Source organism: Oryzias latipes, chromosome 10, assembly GCF_002234675.1.
Source record: "Oryzias latipes chromosome 10, ASM223467v1".
In the NCBI taxonomy this organism is placed as follows: Eukaryota; Metazoa; Chordata; class Actinopteri; order Beloniformes; family Adrianichthyidae; genus Oryzias; species Oryzias latipes.
The window spans coordinates 10,672,747-10,698,697 of NC_019868.2; the positions used below are offsets into that span (position 1 = coordinate 10,672,747).

The 25,951-nt window shown below is 38.8% G+C and overlaps 1 protein-coding gene across 3 annotated transcripts in view; it reads left to right on the forward strand.

Moving 5' to 3' along the window:
- The first annotated feature begins 10,037 nt into the window (after positions 1–10,037).
- Positions 10,038–25,951, forward strand: part of fgf13 (fibroblast growth factor 13) — a 101,061-nt gene continuing 85,147 nt past the window's right edge. The window contains exons 1-2 of one of the 3 annotated variants that reach the window (XM_020706451.2): positions 10,038–10,197; positions 11,556–11,718. In XM_020706451.2, the coding sequence (XP_020562110.1) occupies positions 11,670–11,718 (49 nt within the window). In that variant the 5' untranslated portion in view covers positions 10,038–10,197; positions 11,556–11,669. Of the gene's footprint in view, positions 10,198–10,741; positions 11,328–11,555; positions 11,719–25,951 lie in introns of those variants that run through there. The other 2 variants (XM_011479950.3, XM_004073108.4) reach the window with 2 other exon arrangements.

Here is a 25,951-nt window from a genome sequence, read left to right on the forward strand (position 1 = left end):
AAGTTACCACTGAAAGCGGCTTTTGCGGCCGGACGGAGAGCATATCCGTGTTTATGAATGACTTATGACGTGAATAATTATTTCGTTTGCACAAATTTATTATTTCGAGGGAACGTAATAGTATTTCATAGGAACGTCATATTAATTTGTGGGAACAAGATATTCATTTGTGGGAACGAGGTATATTTTATTTTTTCCATGTCAGGTCACGGGCTCCATATTTTACACCGTTGTGTTGCACTGTTACACGGTGATGCTCTTTGTGACTGAGTTGACTTTTGCAGAGATGAAAGCAGTTTTCTGAACATTTCAGACCTGATTCTTCAACTACATCTGCATTCACTAAATGCCAAAAATAGCAATTGAGCGTTTTAAACATACATTTTGTAGCATATGCCAAAAGATGGACTCGGAACACACAGACAGATTGAAAAACCTGTGTTGCTACACTAATACCACCCAGTCATGTGACACATTGAGGCAGTAAAGTTTACGTATGGAGGCAGACTCTGGTTGGCCAAATGATGAATGAGTGATAAATGTATTGGTGGCAGCCACAGTCTGGGATATTAATTAACTGATTTTCACACTTTTCTGCCACTTCAAGATTAAAATGGACTTCTTGTTGCCATGGAGAGTCATAGTAGTTCAACTCCTCTGATGATGGTTTTTTTTTCCGCTCACAAAACTGCCAAACTTTGAGCGATCACCATTGGAATGATCAGCTGTTCTGTGGATGAAGTAAGTCATCTGCTCTGTGCTTTTATGTTTAGATATTCATTCATGGAACGGTGATAGATTTTGACAATTTTTCCATCAAATGTCAATAAAGTCTAAAAACAAAAGTGAAACAGTGCTGCTGGAGAATCCGAGACATTTTATTGTTTTGTGTGATGATATAGGGCACAGCCTGCTTGAAAGTGATAACTGAAAAAAAAAAAACATCATTATATATCATCCTTTCACCAAAGAGTTTGCTCAAACCCAGAAGACGTATTCTCTTTCTACACCAGGAGGCTTATTCAGAGTGACAGCTGAACGTTTAACTCTGGAGTCGCTTTCTTCTCTGGCTTATTGGGTGAAACCCATCACCTGTCCTGGAAGTTCCCCTCGGGGAGACCAGAGTCTTCTCCAGTGTTGCCATTTATTGACCCGGGGCACTGTTGTTTTACTGAATCGTTGAGAAGACTGAATTATTTATACTTGAGTAATTAACACTGTCTATTCAATATATGAGCTTCCACACAGACTAAGTCAGAGTGAATTTGTAATGATTTTGAATTTCTTCCTCAGACTTACAGTTTTTCTGAACCTGTGTTTTTTTTAACCTTTGTCAAAAAGCAGAAAAAAACAAGTAGTTTAGGTGCAATGATAGGAAATGCAGTTACAGTACAGTCTGTTGGTGGTTGTAAGGGATAAAAAACAAATGGGGAGATCATTTGTGGGGAGAGCTTTTACTTCTTTGCCTTTAGGCTGTCCCTTCAGGGGTTGCTACAGTATATCAGCCTCCACTTAATACTGTCCTTATCATTTACATCCGTGAAGCTCTTCTTTGGTCTTCCTCTAGGCCTCTTTCCTGGTAGCTCCAACCACAGCATCTTTTCCCTAACATAATGACTGTTCCTCCTCTGTCCAAACCATCATAAGAATGTGTGGGGAGAGCACAGTAACACATGAAAGGAAAGAAAATATTCTTTAAATGATCATTGATTTGAAAAAATCCCCCTGACCTCACCGTCTTTCTTTCATTACTGTTTGGTGCCGTGAAGCACAGAACCTAACTCAACTTCACTTAGATTAGTCATTACAGTAGGGAATCCAGTCAACACATCATAACAACTTGTGTTTGCTCAATTCTATTGATTATTGCAGTGCAGCCTCTTCTCCTGTGGGGGAGTTTATGACCTTACTCTTTCACCAGAGGCTTGTTGTTATTTGCTAGGAATAAAAGAGGATCTACTGTTGAGCAATTCTGCAATAAAAAAATGAGCCTAATTACATTATTTTATACAAAAGTTACATTTCAGGGGGCAGCTGATGGTGTAATCAGAATTCAGTTTTGTTGACACGTTTCACTGTTTAATAGAAAATCTATTTTCCAGTTGAACTGAGTTAAAATAGGGGAAGCATTTGTCAGTGTTTAGCTTTTGTATCAAAGCTCAACTTTGTATCAAAACTCAGATTTCTCACAAAGTGAAAAAAGTTACTTGGATGACAGCTTCTTCAAGTAAATAACCTTTACTTTAGGGTTAAAAGTTCCAGCAAGATGCAGACATCCAATGGGAGGAAACTATAAATGTTTTGAGACATTTTGAAAAGTCTCTATAAAATATATTTACAGTTTTTCTTACGTATCCCCACAAGACATGAGCCTTAGTCTATTGACCAGCATACCTGCGAGCTGGATTTAAAAAAAAATCCCTCCAGCACAATTCCTTCAGATACTTTTAGGATGCATTTTGTCATAACACATTAGAGTAAGGGGACAGCTCTCTTAAAAAAAAAAAAACATTTAGTTAGCAACGCATTATCTGTCAACTGCATTCAAAAGGGTGATTGTTTTAATGACAGAAATGTTAGTTTTCAAGTTACTTTGACTTTAGCGCTCAATTCCCGATGCAGATGAAGACACCTTGGGGCAGTTTACATTGTAACTTCAAAAACCTGCCAAAGAGTCACCCAGCAACCCCCCTCCGCATCCCCTTGAGCAGCACTTGGCAAAGTCAGGGAGGAAAATCTCCCTTTTAACAGGAAGAGCCCTCTGGCAGATCAACTCTCAGCATGAGTGACCATCTGCCTCTTCCGGCTGGGTTCAGAGCGAAGCGCGGAGAGATAAGACAAACAGCACCAGCCAAAATGTAAAGACTGGGCAGGTTAGTGCATTCAGTTACCATTCAAAGTTATGACATGTGATCCACGAAAGGACATAGTATGTTTCAAAATAACAAAATAAAATAAAGCATAGGTGGATCATTTGTCAGGACAGCAGTGTATGTGTCATTAAAATGTACACCGTTTGAACAATTATTACATTTGATCAAGCTATGGGACGTAAGCAGCACTAGAAAGTTTGACCAAATTTTGCTTACAGAAGTGATTATAAAGGTGCACACTGGCCCTCAAAGCAAGGCAGAGCCTATTCTCCTCCCAGAATCAATAATATTAATGTGATGTTTCAGAGGAGTCACTAGTCAAAAAAACAGTCTTTCTGACACCTGAACATTCATTTCCTATGATGCTTTCATGAACATCCAAGTCCATGAATTTTTTTTTTTAACTTGTCCTGTCCAACAGCTGAGCAAGCAGATCAGAACTGAGTGCCTCTTGTATTGGACAGATTTAATTGTTACAATTGGGGCTCATGGATCTTCAGACAGACTGAGTGTATATTTGTATAAACCCTTTTTGTATTTGAGGCTAAGTTTTATTTATAAAAATTATATTTGTATGCATTCCTTGTTGGACCGGACGGAAAAAAGAAACAAAAGAGGAGAGAAAGAAACAGAGTGGAATGTCAGAGATGGGGGATAAGGGGTTAGAGTGGGGAGTAGTCGATATTACAAAGTTAAAACATAACAACTATTTACAGGTTAGAAGTATAGTCATGCATTAATGATTAAAGATTTATCTCCCAAGATTTCTGCACACAGACAGGTACACACAATATTCGCATTACCGATATTCATGAGGAGGGGTGTAGAACAAGAGAAAAAACAATACCCATGCCCATATTTGTGCAAAGGTGAATAACCGGGTGGGATGAATGAATGTGTGCCTCTTCTCTTGGTAACCTCCAAACCAAGACTCGTCCATCAGATTGCCAGATAGAAAAGTGTGATTGATCACTCCAGAGAACACATGTCCACTGCTCTAGAGTCCAGTGGCGGTCACTGCATCCGGCGCTTTGCTTTGCACTTGTGATGTGTGGCTTGGATGCAGCTGGAAACCCATTCTAGACATACATGGATCTATTTGTAAGCAGGAGGATGCATCAGAATGGAGTGGAGCAGAGAGCTTGTGGTTTGGGTTACAAGCTTTTTCCTACAATATTTTTGCATCTGCTCGTGATTCACAATGAGTTGATTAAAGAAATATTCAGAGATGCAATTTTAGTCTTAATTTTCTTTCAAAAGTCCTCCATATTGAGTACAATGTCACAGGAACATGTTAAAAACATCAAAAACAAAGTTTTTATAGGAGTGGGTCATTCATACCACAAAAGGTTTAATATTGCTTTATTACTCTGTATAAGACTACATTGTCAGATAAAAGTGAGGTGACCCAAGCATTAAGTACTGCTAACTGTGCTTTACTTCTGTAAAGACTCAGCTGTGACTTAGTAAGATTAAATTCATGCTTCATTACAATTGTTTGGGTGATTCAGTAAAAAAAATGATTCATGGGTCACTGGCAAACAGTCAAAACAGCTTGAGTTTAGTTTTGCAGGTGTGTCTTACGCCACAAATGATAATGTGAAAATAAAAAGCGCAGCTGTGAAGGTTTGAAACGTCTGTCAACTTAGTGAGAATCACATTTGCTAACAGTCTCCCCAGAAAAAAAAAACATTAATATCGTGAGTTCCTGAGAAATGAGAGCTTAAATCCACTCCTGGTGCTGTGAGGCGTGATGTAGTCAGGCTGACAGATGCTCCTGGCTCACAAATGTTCAGCCACTGTTAATAAAAACTGGAGCTCCCATTGCTCTTAGCCATAAAATGCTCTAAAAGCTCACTGTTTTCCAGATGAATGTCAAAAACAAATTTGCAACAAAAACTCCACTGAAGGGTACCAGTCTATATTTTTATAATCCTAAACTATTTAAGATCTATGTAAGGGATAATGACAGACGAAGTGTGCATCATCAGAAACTAACTCATGTCGTGGAAGCCTGAACCATCTGACACAAAGCGGAGGACGGTTGCTTCTGCGTTAATTTCTGATTATGCACACTTCGTTGGCCATTAACCCGCTTATACCATGGTCACTTATAAAATAAACAAATGTTCAAGCAGTTTTTAGTACTTTATTCTTGTTATTTGTTTGGTTTAGATTTTTTTTTCGTGAAAAAAAGTGATCTATTTGTTACTTGGTGTGGCGCCTTTGTCACGGGGACATGACAGTTGTGCTGAGCCAGCACCGACCGCAGTCACAAAGAAAAGCAATATATACTCTGATCGTCACGATGAATTAAATAAAGCATCAGTTCAGAAAGATAGTTCACGTCCTACTGCTTGTTTTTGTTTTGTCCAGATGATGAAGCTAACGTTTGTTTTAAAGAAGCCAGCACAGTGATACAGAACATTTAGATTATGTGAGTGGATCTTTTTTTTTTTTAGGTGTGCATTATCACTGTGGATTATCACTTTTTAATCAACACCCAGCAGCCAATCAGAATAAAATATTTCCCCGGACCATGGTACAACAGTTAAACTTCATATGCAGTGGTCAATGGAAACTAAAATTTCCAATAATAATATCATTATTTAATAATATTACATTTTATTTATAGGCAATTTTCATGGCACTCAAAGGTTACCTTATAGGTGTTTCACAAACAGACACAGAGACAAATAAAGAAAAACAAAGCTATAAAGAAATTTCAACGTTCATGAGTTGCATTGTGTGTGTGAATGTGTGTGTGCATAGGTGAATGGGTCTGTGACTGTAAAGCGCTTTGTCCTTGTAGGCAGAAAAGCGCTATATAAGTATCCGCCATTTACCATTTACCATTTTTAACTTAGGGCTAACCTAAAAGGGTGAGTTTTAGGTCTTGATTTAAACACAGGTTTGGAGTTTATGGTGAGGAAAGTTAGAGAGAGGGTAAGACGAGGGCAGAATTTGAAGATCTCAAGAATGCGGCAGGGTACATAAGAGCTGGAGAAAATCAAAGACAGGGTGGGGTCATGAAAAATGAGGAGAGGGATTTTAAACTTAATTCTGTGATGGACTGGCTGCTTTAGAACAGGAGTGATTGGGGAAGGGGTTCAGGAAATGATCCAGCGGCAGAGTTGGTTAAAGCTAATGGATGAACTCACAGGGGAGACCTAAAAGAGGAGAATTACAGTAGTCATGTAATTCATGGACCGGAACGGCTGCAGTCAACGGTGTAAGCAAATGACACATTTCCAATGAGATATGTTGAAAAAAAGGCTATTGTGTGTAATTTGAGTAATTTGTGAGACAAAAGATAGTGGAGATTAGAGAATGACACCGAGGCTCTTAACCTGTGAGGATGGGTAGGGGATTGGGCAGTGGAGTTATAGCCAACAAACCAACATTTGTTGTATTGCTTTTACTAAAAAGAAGTTGTGAGAAAACTGAATTGTAATCTCAGACGAACCGTGTAAAAGTAGGAGGAAGAAAGAACTGCAGAGATATGCTTAGTAGCCAGGTAGAGCTGAGTTTCCTTAAAAAAAAGAAGAGAAAGAAATGAATGCATTTTCCCATTTTTTTTTCTTGGAAAGTCTGTTTCTCTTTTCCACACAGAAATGTTATATTTGAAAGTTATGAGCACAATCCAGTGGTTGTGGTGTGTTATGTAAGGCATCCAAAACAAAGCCAAATCAATCATGTAAATCATTGATGGAAGGAGAACTTAAAGATGATGAATGAGAAAAATGTTGGCGAGCAGAGAATAGAGGGCTCTTGTGGTACAGGAGGTAACAACGATTAGTAAGGATGAAGTGAGGAAGCCATTGAAGAGAGTGAAGATTGGGAATACAGTTGGTATTTGTGGAGGTATGGAAGTCTTATGAGAGGTGGCTGCAGAGTTTCTGACTGGATTACTTAACCAGATCTTAGAGAGAGAGAGAGAGAGAGAGGATGACTGAGGAATGGAGAAGTGCCCTGGTGTCCATTTTTAAGACCAAGGGAGATGTTGGGTTGTGGAAACTACAGATAATCTGATGAGTCACAAAAATACAGCTATGGGGAAATGTAGTGGAAGCTAAACTGAGGTCAGACGTGAACATTTGTGAGCAACAGTATGGTTTCATGCCAAGGAAGGAGAACCACAGATAAATGTTTGGTATAAAGATATTTCTAGAAAAGACCAAAGAAAAGTCAGGAGTGGCAGAGAAGTATGTTGGAGCTGTTCGGGACATGAATGAGAGCTGGAAGACGGTGGTGAACTGTGCTGTAGGAGTAATAGAGGAGTTCAAGGTGGAGGTGGGACTGAACCAAGCATCAGCCTTGAGCTCCATCTTGTTTCTGTGGGGATGGACAGACTAACAGATGAGATTAGACAGGAACCTCTATGGACCAAGATGTTTGCAGATGATGTTGTGGTCTGTAGTGAGAGCAGGGAGTGGGTGGAGCCATTGGAGGATTGGTCTGGAAAGAAGAGAAAGGAAGGTCAGCTGCAGCAAGACAAAATATCTATTTTTAAAAGTGAAAAGCTCTAGTGGAACAGTTAGGATACAGCGAGCAAAGGTGAAGAAGGTGGAGGACTTCAAGTGGTTAGACTCAACATACCAGAGCAAAGGAGAGTTTGGGAAGGAGGTGAAGTAGAAAGCAGTTTGGAACAGGTGGATGAAGGTTTGAAGTGTGTGACTGATATAACTCATGGATGTTTTTGAAAGCAGTCTTTGCATTAGAATTTCCATATATCATTTTAATTTGTGGCACAGCTGTGAAGCAACTTGAAAGTTGTTGTCACTTTTTTAGCAGAAGGGTTCAGCTGTTCCTCTCTAAGCTCTTCCTCTTTTCTGTCTCCTTCAGCTTCTGTCAGTCTCCCTCATCCCACATCTTTTATAGCTATTTTATATGTAAAAAAAGGTCCCCCTTTGCTGCTAATTTGAGCCTGATTACATGGACTCTGCATCAGTCTGACGTCACAACCAGAGCGATTTCGGGGTATCCTGTGACATGGGTGGACACAGCTGTGTGCTGACATCAACAATGACAGTGTGAGTCAGGTGGGGGTTTTTGCGCTGCACCAAGCAAGTTTGGAGGCTTTGCCTTAACCCTTGTGCTATCTTAGGTGACCCCACCCTCACACTGACGTGTTTTCTCTACCATGACAAAGGTGGATAAAGGTGGAAAGATTACATGTAATCCATGGACACCAGTGAAGATCACAAATCCATGAAGAAAAAAGGTTCAGAGCACTGTCTAGTGGGTCTAGATGACCCACTTCCCGACGTTAAAGTGCCTAGGATAGCACAAGGGTTACACAGGCTGGAGATGAGTGTAGCGCTGCAGCATGGAGCCCTGCTGGAAAGGTCAAAGGTGGCCACAGGCCATGGAAACAGTGGCAACCCCCTGACATTTACACTTTCTCTAACCCACGCTCCTCTCACAGTACTTCATGTTCAGCATTCATCCACATGTCCAGCTGGTGAGTCACAGCTGTCCTCTGTAACTCCTTACTCGTCATTTGCTCCGCGTTTTACTTTTCATGAGCTGAAAGAGGATGCAGGACACGTTGCCAGTGTAAAACACCACTAAAGGACACAGAGCACTTTTTTACTCAAGAACTCCTGGCAAACAATGTGCCGCCCCCCCATTCCAACCTCGGAAGGTGTCGTGTGGTGTTTGACCCTGTGGTATTAGCGGCTCCTCGGGGTGACAGAAAGGGGACCTCCATTTATTTATTAAAGGATATAAACAATTTAGATGTCAGAACAGGGTCTTACTGAGGTTTTTTCATGTACTTAAACCCACTAGTGAGCACTTCTTACTGTGTACTGGAGTCCAGAATGCTTCTGTCAGGAAAGCTGGAGGAAACACAGCATTAACATTTATTTTTTAAAGCTTTAAAATGGCTTGTTAAAAAATGACTACATGAATTAACAGAATGTCTTTAAACAATAATTACTAAACACTGCAATGGAGGCACAATCTAAAAAAAAAAAAAAAATTCCAGAAAACCCCAGTTTTTCTTAGGTTTTTATAGATAAACTGTACAGATTGTTGTACTTTGACATTGAAGCAAATAAACAAAAACATAGACCAACGTTGTGCCCGAATTCCTTCACTACTCACTACATAGTGCACTATATAGTGCGTTCGCCATTTTGTAGTGCTGTATGAATCTAATCCAAAATCGAGTGCCCTAGACATTTCCCAGAAGTCTTTGCGAAAAACCAGTGTTCATCAATGCTCACTAGATCGGCAAATATAGATCACAATGCATTGTTTCGGAACATTTTTTACCAAAAGAATGTATTTAAATGATTTTTTTTAATAAATTATCCACATTTTTATCTTAAGAAGACAGTGGACTCATAAATAATCATCGCAAAACGCTCATATTAATTAGATTTGAACTTTGTGAAATCGATGACGTCATATCCGCCGTTTAAAAAAAAAAAGTAGTGAGCATGGTGTCAGAATTTCTTTTAAAATTCAGGGCACTAGATAGTGCTGCACTATATAGTTTTTTAGTACAATCTTCTCTGCTGTTTGTTCCAAACCTGAATAGGCTCTGACTGTTTAGAGACTGTACTGTCCACTCAATGTGGACCTTCATTGATAATTTCTGGCACAGCATAGCATTTTTGAAGACACTGTTTTTCTTCCAACAGAACCAATTGGACACATAGAACCCACTCTGATCAGGATATCCCAGAATCATAATTTCTACCGCATTAATTAAAAAGTGGTGTTGCACGAACACATGGCTTTTTAAAAACAAAAGCCATTTTTCAGTTTACTTTTTATTTAAAATCTTTTTTCAACACAACTTTTTGTGTTATTCAAATGTTTTTTTCAAACCTAAACTTTTAATAAATGATCAATTGGGTCAGATCAGTGTCTTTGTTGTTACTACTAGGCCCATATAGCCGTCACTAAAACTTGTTGATTCTCAATTCTTTATGTTATGTGGCTCAAAATCTGATTCTTAAACTACCTTTTGACAAAATAGTAAAGATTGAACTATTCAAGGCAAAGAACCTCTTTAAAGGGCCTAGCGAGTGTTGAAAATGCATCAGGAAGATTCGAGCAAGTGAAGGAAGTTTGAAGGGGCTCCAGTTTCTCCTAAAAATAGCCATAAAGATCTTGTAACCCTAAGCCATCAGGTCTTTTTCAAAAGAGGAGGAGACCTGCAGGACCAACTACACAACTGGGCTGGGATTGGACAGAAATTCTTCATAAAAACAGTCATAATTGTTTTATTTTTCTGAAGATTTCAGTGGAGCCTGTGACCAAGTAAATGTGTGGAGTTTGAGCGTTTCCACGGGGATCTGCCTTGAAGGTAAGTGTTTATGGATGAACCACTTATGTAACCAATAAAGGATTTGATATCAAAAGATAACCAAAGCTGAATGATTTTAAAAATAGATAAAATGCTCACAAAGGTGGTGACTGTTCTTGTTTTTTACTCCTTTATTAAAGTTAAGACTTTTAATTACATAAGTTCTCTGATTGTTTCAAACAACTCTGACATAATTTATTTTAAATTACACACACATATATTTAGATGTGGACTACAAATAAAGACATAAATGTAGTTTCAAAATTAAAGTTTGGTTCATATAAAAAAGGTAGATTTTTTCCTCTTCAAACATATTTAGGCAATGATGCATTATTTTAGGATTATCAGAGTAACTGATATTAAACCAATAAAAGCAATTCAAAAAACGTTAGAATCTCAGTCAGAATTATTCCTTTCTAACAGCAGGTGCCTGATTTAACCTTTAATTTGGTAGATTTTGTCTCCAGAGCGGATTTTTTTTTTAGAATCAGAGCTGGTTCAGCTCAGGAACCAGACGTGCAGGCTGGATGTGAATGAGCTAACGCGTTGCCTGCAAAGGCTGCTGAATGAGAGCAACAGCAAGATGGTGCGCGCCATGCAGCAGCAGTAACAGCAGCAGCAGCAGCTCCTACTGTAATTATTCACCGCATCGACAGCAGGGCTCTCACACGCGCACGCCACTTATGGATGGAGCGCCTCGTTTGCATCACAGCAGCGATTGTGGGGTCAGAAAACAAGCGTCCGCGGCGTGAACCGGTGCTGGAGCGGGTGGAGCGCTCTCATATCCTGTTGATTCCCGCTGAGCGTTTGGAGCTGAGCCTCACTGACGACAAAAAAAACAGAGCTGGTCGCAGGAAGAAGCTGCGCTGGATGGCATCTCTCTCGGGGTTTGTTTGATAGTGGGCTACGATTCAGTGTTTGACTTCAAATAGGAGAAGGAGAACAAGAAGAAGAAGAAGAAAAAAAAAACACCTGCGCTCCATTCTGCAACCTTTCCTTCTCTTTGATGGTGGCTTTGTCCCAGTGGGTTGCGAATAGATTTTTTTTTATGCACCATAACGAGATTGGTGGTGGGGACGTTTCCTTTCATCAATGTGCATTGATGTAGCAGAAAACGTGGAGGAGATAAGGTGGGTTGCATCTGAGGATGCTCACAGTCTTGTTCTTTCTCTGTGACGCGTCTGTGAGTGGCTTCACTGATCATCAATAGTTGGATGTTTTCATTAGTGTATTATTGATTATCATCCCGCATCCCGTGTGGCTTCCTCTTGTCCTTTGTTTTTGCTGCGTTAAAAAGCATCTGCAAAAGCTGCTTTCATCTCTTAAAAATGAAGTGATTGTTGTTTCTCTCCCCGCAGAAACCTTATCTCAGCACCTGGAACCTTTGGTCAGGATTTCATTGAGGACACCCCGCAAAAAAGAGGATTTCGATTCTTATCTAAGCCGGGATTTACACATCCAAACTGGGATCTATGAGCGGAAAAGTGGCGAAGTCTAAAGAAGACAAGGATGCTTCCAAGGGTAAGAGGCGAGCCTTGCCTCTGCACGGTGATCTGTCAGCTGCTAACGCGAACAGACATCCATCCTCTCCCTGCATGGATCCCCCCCTTTAGGTTAACAATAGCAGCGACTGGAGAGTGAAGCATCACCAGCACGATGCATGTGGTAGGCATGTGCGCCAGCGGGCCGCGCTGCTGATGCTCTGCTTTAAAATTCCCCTGCACTTGAATGTCTGGACACTATAGAGCTATTTAGGAACTAAAGTGAATCCTAATTAAATGTGATTTTTCATAAAAAAATACATTTGTTTCGATGAAATATTGATGCTGACGTCCTTTTGTTGTCGCGTGGCTCCTGCTGAAACGTCCCTTTGTACGCATCCACGCTCTCATCGTGTCCACAAAAACCAAAATTGCCTTTTGGGTCTCGTAACGTGAGATTATGACCCGTGACGTAGCAATGATACCCCACACTTCAACCAAGAAAGGAAGTAAACTGCCTATTTATTGCCATGGAGACGCAGTGGAGGAAAGGTTGCCAGAGAAACGTGGCGGGACTAATGGGACCCCGTTTTATGCGCGGCACTTTACGCACAGAAATACATCTGCGTCTTTTTTCTCGATTGTAGTGTTTAAGAACCGAGATTATGCCCCAAGTCTGTAAAAAAATGAAGAGTCAAATAGTCTCTGTTACTAAAAAAGCTGTAGAAACGTATTTCGGACTGTAATCTCTAGAAAATATGGATCACCCAATAAATAAATAATAATAATCTTAAAATCGTCCAAAATCCTTTAAGAGAACTTGTTTTTTTATATAAAAATAAGATTACAAAAAAAATCCACAATTTTTCATCAAGTGGAGACTCACTTGTTGTCCCTCATCAGGTACCTTACCACATTGGAAACTACAAAAAAGATAACACAAGAAAAAATATGTTTAAAATTCTGCTGATCCTGCAGCAATAATGGTAACTACCAAGTGCAAGTTATACCAGGGCAACAGTCCCCACGTGATTATATCCTGCTAATTCATGACTTCTAGAAAAAAAAAAACAGTCCTCTAATCCTGAAACAAGTCAAATCAGTCATTTTACTAATAGGTCAACTATTCCATTAATCCCACTTGTTGTTATTTAAGAGTGAAGTTGTATCAGAATAATCCAAAGCTCATCTCTTAAATAATGCACTGCTTTTGACCTGAAAGCATTTAAATCAGTATGCAGATCTTTTTTTTTGAGAAAAGAAATTAGACAAAAAAGTGAAGTAAATTTTGAGTGTCTGGATGTTGCTGCATGCTGGGATGACTCCTGGAAATGAAATTAAATTCAAAACTGTATGACATAACAATCTCCTCTCAAAATAACACAAATAACACTAAAATTGTTATTTTGGGCCTCGCTATCCCCTTGGTAAAGAGATTTCTTTGTGCTGGTGAGAATGAGTTTCGTGACAGATGTCTGTTCTCTGTCTCAGTGGCTCACTCAGATTAGTCACAGGGCATTCTGTCATGTGAAAACAGGAAACTTGCAGGGACAAGCAGAGAAAGAGATGGTTGGGAAGAAGGAGCCGCTTTGAATCTGAGCTCCTGTATCAACACCTATTAATCACGTGTTGGTTTCCCCTGTCCTGGTGAGGCGAAGTTCAGACAAAGAGATGTGTCACAGCCTGTCTGACGCACACACTCTCAGCTTCATGTCAGTCTGAAGCCTCACATCACTCATGCACACATGTGTACATGACTCTGAGCTGCAGTGTGCATCAGTTTTGGAGACATTTTCATCCTAACTGTTTGCCGTCATAGTGGTAATACAAATCAAGTCAAGTTTTAATTCTGCTCACTAAGTACCAGCTTGTACGGTTTTATGGTCACATTTTATTGCAATTTTGCAGATTTCTTGCCCGTAATTCATTTACATGAGCAAATAACTTTGCCTGAGCTTCTGGCCTTTCCCTGAGGTTCCATCATTGATGTATACTTCCCTTTTGGTCTGCAAGTGTCAGCCACCGGATTCATGTCTGCCCCAAACTGTAGATATGAGATAGCAGGAGGCATTAGTCTTGCATATTTGCTGGCAGATTAATTCAGTCACTGAATCAGTGAATGTCTAGAGAGGAGTTAGAAACTGCTTCATTAATCCCAGAGCAGGCACCTGACTCAAACATCAGCAGAACTGCTCACAGGGTCACTAGGGTCTGTCAGTAATGGTCAACCGTTCAAAACCTGTCTCTGAAATCATCTAAATCAGCTTTTTAATGAGTCAGAAGTGCCGCTTCTTCTGGATCTGATGGAAGTCATCCGGCCTTTAAAGTACCACTCCAAATACATTTTGATCTATTTTCAAAGTGCTTCCAGTGGTCTTATAATTATGATTATGCCGTTTTTAGCCTAAATAAATAAACCTTTGTTGTTTTTTAAAACTTATTTTCTGCGGAAGTTCATCAGGAATTCACCTCTGAGTTGTGGGCTGGTTGACACTGAAGTAACCCTCCACCGATTTCCCATCATCCCTTTGTTTACACACTCCTGCTAATTTACAGCCCCGCACAAAGCCAAGCTAACATTAGCGGTGCAACAAGAATTGGCGAGTATCTAAGTTATCCAGCTGTACAGTTTTAAGCCATATTTCAGTTCAGACAAGGAAAACAAAGACGAAGATGAATCTGTTTGTCTGCCATGTGGATGCATAGAAATGGAGATGATAGGGAGATTTGGCCCGCCCGTTTCACTTTCTGCGTCACAAACAGAACTTTTTCAAACATCCAAAAGTATATTGGAAAACTTGATTAATTTTTTGGTTCTAGGCAGGGAATGTTTAAGGCCCTTTTTTTCCTGAATTAGCCTCTTTTTAAAATTTTATATGAGATTTTCTAGAATCTTTGTAAAAACAGGTTGTGATCATTTTCTATCAAAGTTTGTCGCTGTTTACTGCAAAATGTATTGTCTTCTTATTGTAATCATAACAAAGTATATTACTTTAAATGATTTAATACCACAAGAAACTGAAAGGAAATTTCAAAGTTCTGATTGTAGTTTTGAATTTGTTTCTCCATAATTTGTCTCCTGTGAAGTCAGTGAGGTTGGTGAGGACATGCCAGTGTCATTTTGGTGAGATTGCTTGTGGAGAGAGGATTTCCCGGTACTGACACAGATCCGGAGGTGCTGCCCAGAGGAAACTGGCTTTGAGCGCCATCAGTGATCTGCCACTTTGCGTCTTTCAATCGGCTACCTGTTTACTGTTTGAGAATGTCAAGGCCATGTCTATTTGACTTTTCAATTAAAGGGACAAAAATGCGACAGCTGTGAACCGCACCTTGGCATCTACGATGTGTTTTCAGGAAGACAAAGTTCTGTAATTTTGCAGATAATTACTTGCCAGTAAAATCCAAAAACACTGTATTATGATTTAAGGATGAACCTTTCTTCTGTGGTCCTCCTGGTTAGGAATTGAACAATTTTTGCTCGGTCATCACTCCCACAAGTGTTCTGCCCATGAAATCTCTGGTGCATTAGTCAGCTTGCTGCTGGTAATCTACTGAGTTACATGTTTTCTGAGAACAGCTATGAGCGGTGTTCTGGGTTTATTTTGGAACATGCATCCTCTGGTTGTTAATTTGACGGCCCACGGAGCAGGTGAAGAATGTCGACGGTGTCCCTCCACTCTTCGCTGGCACTCAGCGGGCTTGTGCTGTCCTCAGGGATCTTTTATTGTAAATCTCATCATGTCTTGAAGTGGTTATCCTCCTCACGACAGACATGAAGTTGATTGCATCATTTTGGTTCCTCTGCAAACATTCTTACTCAGAGGGATTAAAGATTTCAATCCTCATTAACCAAATGACCAAAAATATTTCCACATCTGAGCGTCCACAAAATTCCACATGGCATCCCATGTATCTAAGAAAGTCAAAGAACAACAGCATTGTAGCTGTGAGTTTGAACAAATCAAAAGATAAACTAACAAGTTTGATGATCGTCCATCCATCCTAAGCATGTTAAAAAAAATTTCTCCAACTGTTAGGATAATTAAGTTTCCTCCTGAATTAGATTCAGTTTTAATTCTTTCGTTGCTAAATAGACAATTGTGATGCTGCAACCTGCTTTTGGTTTATTTTGCCCATTGATGCTGATCAGAATTCACAGTAGTGATCTAATTTCCTCTTGAATGAATCCATCAAAATAATTGCATAAATCACAACTCAGCAAAAATAAACGCTGGATTATCCTCTACCTGCAGAGTTTGGATTATTGCAATTTACTTTCAGAAAAGCACTTCATGTTACTGTAGTTAATCCCAACTAAATATAATCCTCCATAATTGTGGTTATGTGTGTCAAACTGACAGATAACTACAAATCAAGGCTAGAGTTGTGATGCATTTCTGGGTGGAGTTGCTGCATTTGCCCCCAATCCTGTGACTCTGGAAAGCCATGTGAGGTTAAGTCCTAATGTAAGTTTGGAGCTGTAATCGGGAAAAACGTGGGCGGCAAGACAGTTTTCTCTGTGGCCTATTCTGCTAAATTGAACGTAGATTACATCAGCAGAATGTAGTTCTTAAATATGTAATTTATTTGGTTCCTGCTTTTAATTTGAAGGGGTGCAAGTGAATGATTTTGTCTTCGTCACCTTGGTTTGGAGAGAAGACAAATGTCAGTATCAGTTTCTCCTTGTATAATCCTCTTTCCAAACATATCACAGTCCAACTCTGCGTTAATGGAAACACAGCAAATCAAAAGCTGTTAACTGTCTGAAATGAGGGGAGAACTCACGTGTTCAGCTGAGCATGTGGCACTTCTGAGTCATTTGTCTGCAAGTGTTCCCACCATCCTGAGCTCACTTTAAGATTCTGCACAGAATGTGTCATATGCAGGAGCTAGGAGGTATTTTTTTCATAGGCTTATGATTCTTCTTGCATAGCAAAAAGCAAACCTTGTATGGAAAAATACAATATAAAAAGTAATGTGCGTGATATTACACAACATTCTGAGGATTTGGGATCACAATAAAGGGGACAGTAACAATTGCAGCACCCCGAGGTCACAGTGGAAGCTATATAAATTTCTCAACAAAGACCTTATGTTCAAAGCCCTGTGGGTCTGGGACATCATCTCCTAATGTTATTGTCATTTAAAGATTAAAAAGTGGATTTTTTTTTTATTTGAGCAGCATTTGAAAATTAAGAAACTGAAAATGTCTGGGCTTTAAATCAGGCTCAGGATTAATAAATGCTGTAGACATGAACTCATTAAAGTTGGTGAAAATTAAAAGGGATTAATGCAAAGGACGAAAAATCGGAAAGTAAAGTTGGACCAGTTGTAACTAACAGGTTTAGAAAAGGTCAGGTCAGAAAAGAAAAGTCTGCTCATGAAATTGTTTTATGACAATGTGCAGGAAGAGGATTCGGATTACTGATAGTTTCTTAACTCATTCAGACTTTTACAGCATCATCCTTTGGGAGAAAACTATTCAAAGACAGTTTTATTCTAAAAACAATGAAGAAATGGTGTTGAAACTTTAAAAAAAAGTGTCAAACAACTTTACTATTCCAGCATTCAATTAAACTCTGAAAACATCTTTTTGATAAATTGACAGGATGCAATACTCATAAAAAATGCTGCAGATGCCTATAAGGACACATGCCTTTGCATTTTTCATGCAGTAACAGCAGGGTTAAGTTTGCACAATGTCTTGGTCTCTGTCGTGAGAGTCACCAGGTAAACCCCGGGCAGCTGACCGCTGAGACCCTGTATAGATGAGCAATGAATAGCTAACAGGATTAACAGGCTCTTTCGTTTTCGCAATCCCACAAGTGATTTTCAGTGCAAGGTACACAGGGCGCCACTCACTTCCCATGCTTTGAAATGTTTCAATTTTTATAATATTGAGGAAAATACTCTCACATGCCCCAAAAAGCTTGAAAAATTTTTCTTGGGATAGCAAGAATCATTTATGAATATCCACAGATTAAAAGTAGTGTATTTCAAATCCCTTTCTCCCCAGAAAATGTGAGATTATTTTAAAGTGAAAGATGGCACTTTTGGACAGTGAATGCTATGCAAATCAGCTCTAAAATGACTGTTGGACCTAAAAGCTGGCTATAAATATTTTTCTTATAAATAAATGTAGGTTTCCAATATAAATCCAAGTAATGGTAACAAAATAAATGGAGTAAAAGTACAAACACAAAAAGTAAAATCAAAATTTCTCAAAGCCATAGTGTAAGATGACAAGGTAAGCTTGTCTGCTGAACTCTCATCTGCAACATTTGTATCATCATTTTACATAAAGGTTATTTGATTCTTCCACTGAAATACTGACAGTGATGTTTTGAACATTTTCACCTGGAATAGATCTGGAAACTGAACATGGAGAGGAAACACTGCTTTGTTTAAGTTGTTAAGTGTCTTCATTAATGCAAACTTGATGTGTTTGAGTTTTACTTCAGCAAAGAAAATGAAAATAATCATTCATCACTTTCAGAGGTAATTAAATAACGTACATAATAAATCAATAATACAACAGAGGAAAGCAAAAGGCTTACCATATATGTGATTTAACCGCAAGCAGACTTTAGGATCCATAGACAGAGTTGAGTCCTGAGAAGTACAAAATAATATAGAAAATCTATATTGTAGGAAGGTTGTTGTCCTGAAAACAACCTTAAATCTGAGGCCTGCAGCAACAGAACCTAAACAACTAAACAATAAGTAAAAAACTCAAGAATTAAAACAAAGATACAGACTCTTTCAGCAGACACAGAACAACATATCCCCTACATTGTCCGAAAACTGTAAGAACCTTCAGAAACAGGTTTCTGTTAAAGTAACTAAATGTGAATCTAGCTTTGTTTTGCGTTGAAACACAAAAACTGAGCTGTTTTGCACTCCCAGGGAGTTAATTCCAAGAATTCTGAACTTGTTCTGATCCCCTCCACATTCTCTGTCACTGATGGTGACAGAGAATGGCATGGGACATATAATCCCAGCATCAGAAAAGCATCATAGACATCTGGATAAAATTATCTGTTACTGCATGAGGCACTAGTAATACAGTGAACCTTACAAGTGAATTGAGGGAAAGGGCCCACCCCATATATGTATTATAGTTAGTAGTATTTACGAACTCTCAGTGCAAAACTATGCAGCGTTTATTAAAATGTTCAAATGAACAGAGAATACACACTCTGTTTGGATGATAGCTAAGTATAGCAGCGATCCTTCACTGGTCCCTGGAGCCAACTTTACACAGTCTGGAGCAGAAAGCCTCATGCCTGCCTCCTCTTCATCATCATCAGGGAGATATCGTCTGCATAATGAGATGCCGCCAATCCAACAAAACCCCAATACAATAGGAGTGGTGGTTGTGTTCTTAGACTGGGAATGACAGGGCTGCAGACTACATCAAACGGGCTCCCGCACACATCTTTTGTAAGCCTCTCAGAGAATGTGTGTGGACAGACACACTTGATTAGAAAATGAAGGGTGGGAAGGCAAGAGCAAATGAGCAGGTTCACTGCGCTGTAATTTAAAGGAACTCGACTTTTTTTTCACTCCACAGCAACTTCGAAGCTTTTTTAAAGGAAAAAAGAGGCTTTTCACTTGACAACTTTTATATGAAAGCTTTACTTATTTATAGATGACATTGAGTTTAAATATAACTTCCTCTTAACTGATTTTTGTAGGAAAATCCATCTTCTGTATGAGTTTTCAGTTTTCTCTATCATTTTGTTGGAAAAAGCTTGTAGATGTGACGTACATGCCACAGTCAATGGGCCAAAACTTTGTTGCTCCGCTCCATTCCGATGCATCCTTTTGTGGACGAATAGATCCATGGCATATAAGTCTTAATTTTCTCCGTCCATCTGGCAGCTGGCTCAAAAATGTACAGCTGGATAGCTCCAATATTTTGGGAATATTGTAATGTAATGTTAAATTGGGATTGTGAAGGTCTGTAAACTAACAGGAAAGAGTCTAAATAAAGGGATGATGGGAATTGAGGGTAGGCCTACCAACAGTCCCATTCACAACTCCGAGGTGAATTTCTTATGAACTACTGCCGCTCTGCAAAAACTGTCCCAGAAATAACAGTTTTTTTTATTTTGCTTAAAAACAGCATAATCGTAATTACAAGACCACTGGGAACATTTTTAGAATAGATCAAATGATGATTGGAGTGGGAAATATAAAAATAACTTCCGTTTTTATTTATATACTTTATTATTTATAAACGTTTTGCATCCAAATTATATTTAGTTGTCTAAATATAGCCATATCATTACTAGAACTTATTTGATCATTTATGAAGAGACGAGTGCCACAGTTTCTGGTAAAAATAGCTCAGATGAAGATATGGTCCTGGCTCAAAGAGAGTGGCACCTAAATAAAGACACGGCAGCAAAGAAGAACCAAAAAATCTACATGCTCAGTTTAAAACAACATCATGCTTTAACATTATTTTGTTAAACACATTTATGCTGACAGCTTATAGAACATGATTTCAAGTGGTCAAAGCCAACAGAAAAGGTTTAACCTGCATTGTGCACCTGAAGAGAAAACCTACTGGCAGCTTTGTTCCTGCTGTTTTTCCTTTTATTTTGTCCTAGAATTGTACTGAATTTTATAAATACTTTACATGCAAATCTAGATTTTTAAACAGAGAGATTTCACACAATAGTCAGGAAAGTCACTTTTACTGATTCCCTTTTTCAGGGATGCAACAACATATAAGCTAAAGTTACAGAAACAGGAAGTGGCGAAGAGGAGCCAGAAACTTACATCCCTCCACATAATGATAGGACAGCCTGTCTAAAGCCATCTTTTGGTCTGTCTCTCTGCCTAATAACCGTGGAAGCTCTGCTTGTTGGTTATGTAATCTTAAAAATGAATCAGATTTGTGAAGACGCCTCACAGTTGGAAAATCACCACCTTAGCTGTGCATGATTACCTGTGGGTATGACTAATCCTCTATAAGGTTCATTTTAAATCTAGATTTTAATTTGCATTTCATTAAAATCAAATAATAATAGTAATAAGATTTGAATAATAATTTAGATAACACCCTTCAATGTTACAAAGTTTGGGCAGAAAGCTTTAAAATTCTGTTAGAAAAAAAAAAAAAAGAAGCTTTGATTTCTTAACCCTTGTGCTATCCTTGGCACTTTAACGTTGGGAGTTGGGTCATCTAGACCCTACAAGACAGTGCGCTGAACTTTTTTCTTCAATGATTTGTGATCTTCACTGGTGTCCATGCATTACATGAAATCCTCTCCACCTTTACCATGGGGTAGGGAGAACACGTCAATGGTCATCTTGACCCCATAGGATAGCACAAGGGTTACTGGGCATTCTGTAGTGAAATATTGAGAAGTAACAGTAACTAGGTAGCCACGATGAGTAAGGAACAAGTGAACCCATAACAAGAGTGACATATGACAAAAACACAATTGAATCATTGTCTCTTGATGCAGTCTTGCTGCTCCTCCTTGTGTTATCCAGCCCCCTCATTTCTGCTAGTCTGTGCCAAAATGTGTGGGCAAGCCATGCACTGATAATACTTAACAGAATGGTGTTACAACAACAAAACTTCATCTAGGAGAGGAAGCGCCAAAACCTTTTTCAGATCTGATCATTCTGGTATGTTTCTTTAGAATTGATGTGATGCAAACACATTTTATCAGAGCTGAATAACCCTTTGACCTCACAGGCCAGGGCCTGTGTCAACTGCATTGTGATTCAGTTTCCTACCTGACAAACTTTGCCTTTCTGTTGTCAGGCGTCAGAGAGGTTCTCTGTGAAGGATCACGTCATTTTCGATGTAATTAGAGGAGACAATGCTCTGCCAACACTGCACTACACAGAGAGGGAAACATATGAAGTGATGGAGAGTTAAGCAAAGGGAGGAAGAGATGGATGGAGGGAGAAATGGCAGGCACTGATCTGAGAGTAATCCATAGCAGCGGAGCTGCTTTCCCTAAAGAGGACAACAATGCTGCTGGCGCCATGAAAAGGTTGTGCACTAAAACCCATGACTGATTCAGCTTTGTTTAACCGTTGATAACCTCAACCATTATCTTGTTAAGTCTATCTTTGACATGTGGGATTCCAGTTTTATTCTGACACTGACAAACTATAATTTGAACGTTTCTGCTGAATCTTCAGCAGTTGTGTTGATGACCTTTACTGTCCACCATGTCCCTGTAGCTGGTTAGCTGTGTAATCAAGTGGTGTTCATCCTCGTGACGCATGCTTGTCATGTAAGAGCACAAGGACTTTTGCGTAACGGTAACCTTCAGAGCATGCCTGTCAACGACGGGAACATGCTGAAGGGAGGTTACTTATTCATGGTGGCAATTCCTGCGTGTTAGTAAACAACTACCGACAGAACTTTCTTTTTTGGGTAAACTTTCAAAATGTAGAACAGTGAACAATTGATAGCATCTGTTTCATGTGTTACTAAGTGCCTATTGATCGTTCACTTGATGGCACCGTCTTATTGAACTGTCAGCTGGGCTAGCAGAAAGCTGCAGTTGTCCTGCAGATGCTAGCCTATAAATGCGAGAATACCCTTCTTGAGAAAAGAAAAGGTCAGGACTTCTGTTATAAAATTCAGACTCATATTTTCCCTTTCTGGAGCACGCAATCCCACATCATAAATCCCAGTTTTACCCTCCTGGTGGGCCAAGGTGGTCACATGACTGCAGACTATTGATTAAGACATTTCAGGAAGGGACAAACCATGTGATCCCATGACGTATTTGCCTTGGGCTGATTTGAAAGCAGTATCTCAGTCCTGTGGTCAGTTATGTGTCAGCTGAATGTGACATTATCAGACACTTGGTTTCCGAAAATGGAAAATGAAAGGCAGGTGTCGTTCTGGACCTGACAATTTAATGATTGCCTGTCAATTACTAGACCACACCCATATGTGAATCAATCTTCAACCTCAAATAAAATTTAAGTCATCATATTCACAAAAATCCATGTCAAGTACAGGTGTCTTGGACTGCACATCTTGGCTTAGAATTTCCCAAGTTTTCATGGTTTTTGGTGTCAAGTGAAGCTATTTTTTCCAGAGATGAACGAACATTGACTCTCTGCAACAACACACCCAGGGTTACATCGGTCAGCTGATTAAAGCTTCAGTTACCGGTACATTTAATTTACTAAATATAACAAAGACAGCCAGTAGAATAAGTTTCCTGTGTCGATTTGAGGTTAAAAATTTGGCTGTCTCAAATTGTAATTAATTTGTAGAAAAAAACTTATGGAATAATAAATAAGTGACAAACTTCTCTTGGAGTCACACTGAATTAAAATGCTTCAAAAAGATCCAGTGAAATGTGCTTGTGTTGCGCAACATTTCTGCACCCAAAATGTTTCCGTTGAGCTACAGTTTGTGTCACGGATCATCAACCCTTCAGAAAACTGTGTATTTCTTGCATTTTGTGTCTCACAGAAACTAAACTGTGAAATTTTCACAACATATTTGTTTGATGGGTTTATTTTTTATTGTTAATTTATTGTTTTGAGACAAAAAAAAAACCTTACCTTTATGCAAGGAATATTGAAAGCTTCTTCAAATGTTTCCAGAATTTTACAACACTTTGCAAACAGACTTTTATAGACATGACACAGATGGACAGATAGAGCAAACATATGTTTACCGATTATTCCAACTGACCTCACAAACCTAAAGAAGAGCAAAAGTACAGTCTGGTCTTGATAAAATTAGAATGCATTGCTTAGTTCTGCAAACATCACATGTATTATAACAGAAAACCATAAGTTACTATTGCTGCTGTACTGTAGAATCCCTTGACAATTATTTCAATAAAATAGATATAATAGGAATACAGGTAATTGTAATACAGAAAGACGTGCAGAGAGAAATAAGTCTTTGTCATTAGGTTCACTGCAGGTGAAGCTTTAGATGCATGGGATAAACTCAACCCATAGATGAATGAACTGCAGAGTCCAGACGCTGATGGTTTTTAAAGCCAGACCATCCTAGAGCATCATTCCAGGTGGTGAATAGGATAGAGGAGGGCTGGCAAAAATGTCTGGAATGCGAAGAATTGAACACCATGAATTTAAAGGCAAAATTCTGAATGTGATTGGCTGGGAAGAAATCGGGCTGTGGCCAAAATGGATGGCATGACATTCAAAGAGAACTAACAACGACTCGGATTTCCTGGAAGTGTGGTAGATCTTTTTTTGAAATTGTCCAAAAGCTTCAATAATGGAGTTTTTAAAAACTGATGTCATATGAGAAGGACAAGTATTTACTGTGGTCTAAAAAACATGTACAGTGTTCGGCTTTGAAACTTTTTCTTATAATTGGATCTTCACGTTTCCATTTGTAAAAAAAAAAAAACCTGATTATTGGTCATGGTTGTGGATTTGAATAACTTCTCAGGTGATACTAATCTGACCATAGTGTCTTCCATAGGTCTGGGGCTTAGTTGTTTTCCTTTGAAGGGAGAACAGTTCAAACCCTGAGGGAACCTTTGGTGCGATGTGTTTTTAACACTGTGTGGAGGCTGTCCTCACACCCTCTGAAATCAGTCATCACATTTAATAAAACAACACTCGTTTCCTCAGCTGTCAGAAGCAGGATGGCAAAAAAAGTCAAAAAAACATTTTTTGTCATGTTTATTTCAAAATTTTAGTTGTTTTTGCTTAGAGGTTTAAAATAAACTTGTTCCACTTTCTCTGTGAGACTTTCGCATCAATTCCTATGATTTCACTTTGGCAGCCTAAAGTTTATTCATTCATTCTTTTGATCATTCACAAATTGTTGAACATGCTCTTCACAGGTCTGTGCAAAGCTGATAAGTGAGGAGATAAAAGCTCTGGGGACATGCACAGTGCCTCTCACTTTAATGTGTGAAGCAATTATGTTTAGTGTGCCTTAGTGGATCTCATGTTCATGTGGGTGGCAGAGTGATCAGAGCTCCAGAATGCAAAGCTAGGAAGGGCAGATGGCTGCTCAATCTCATTCTGAATTTATGTGTTCTTGTCTTTGACTCTTTATCTTTGCCTTGCTATGGTCATTTGAAAACAACTGTTGCACATACACACATAGTCATACAACAAGATACTTTTGGAAGTATCTAGGTTCTGGCCCTGCAGTCTAATCAAGCTGCATACTCAGTGATGACCACTAGCAGTGGAGCAGCAGGTGACTCAATCCAAGCTGGAGACTGAAACAACACACTAAACACTAAGACACACAACTGCCCCAGCTGGCTATTATCCAGTATTTATAGCTGGACAGTTCTTTCCAAGCATTATTCACAGCTCTCATGTTAACTGGACAAAATAAATGTAAATTCCGTTAATTATTTTTATGATTTTTAATACAAACATCAGCCCAAAGCATCTGGGAAGATTTGTGCAGCACACTAAGTGACAGTTTTCATCCCATATATAATCCGAAGCCTGGTGTTGTGGCGGTTATGAGAGTTGCTTCACAGCAAGGAGGTGATTGGTTTTTCCTTTTTGTTGCAGGGCTACATGCATGATTTTGTGATCAGTTAACCTTAATTTGAACAGAAAGCATATATGGTACATTTTATAACAAATTGCAACAATATTTTCCATGCAACATTAAACACTTAATTAAACATACACATTTATATTTCATATCAACCCAAAGGTCACCACTTGCACTTTAGTGGTTTACATATTTCCAGTCCACCTGGATGCACATCGTTCACTACCATTACCGGAAAGTGTTTATATACTGGTACCTTTACATAAATTAAGGATTTTCTGGTTTCTTTGTGACTTTGCAGATTTCCACTTTTTTTTTCAGAGGCTTTTTTTGACATTCCCTGATTGTAGATTTTATCTCTTCAGTTGTACTGTTTTGTTTGCTGCCCACTTAGAAAAACAACTATCACTTGAGCGTTTGTGTTTATGATAATACGCAATATTATTTAGTGACAAATGATAAAAAAATGACAGACTTCTACAAAATGCTGTAAACATTTAGATGATATTTAAATACCCTTTTATAAAAGGAAGACATCTTATCTTGCCATTCTAATGTTAAAAAATTTGCATTAAAATGCAACTCTAAAATATTTAAATTTAACTCTTTTTACTCAGTAAATACTTTTGGAATGAGATTTGTATATTCTTGATATTATAGGACTTTAAAAGACGTTAAAAGGTACCACAGAGTCAAAAAGTACACAGTGAACAGCTAGGATTGCATTTCAGCCAACATTTGGTTACTTCTTCATAAAAAGATA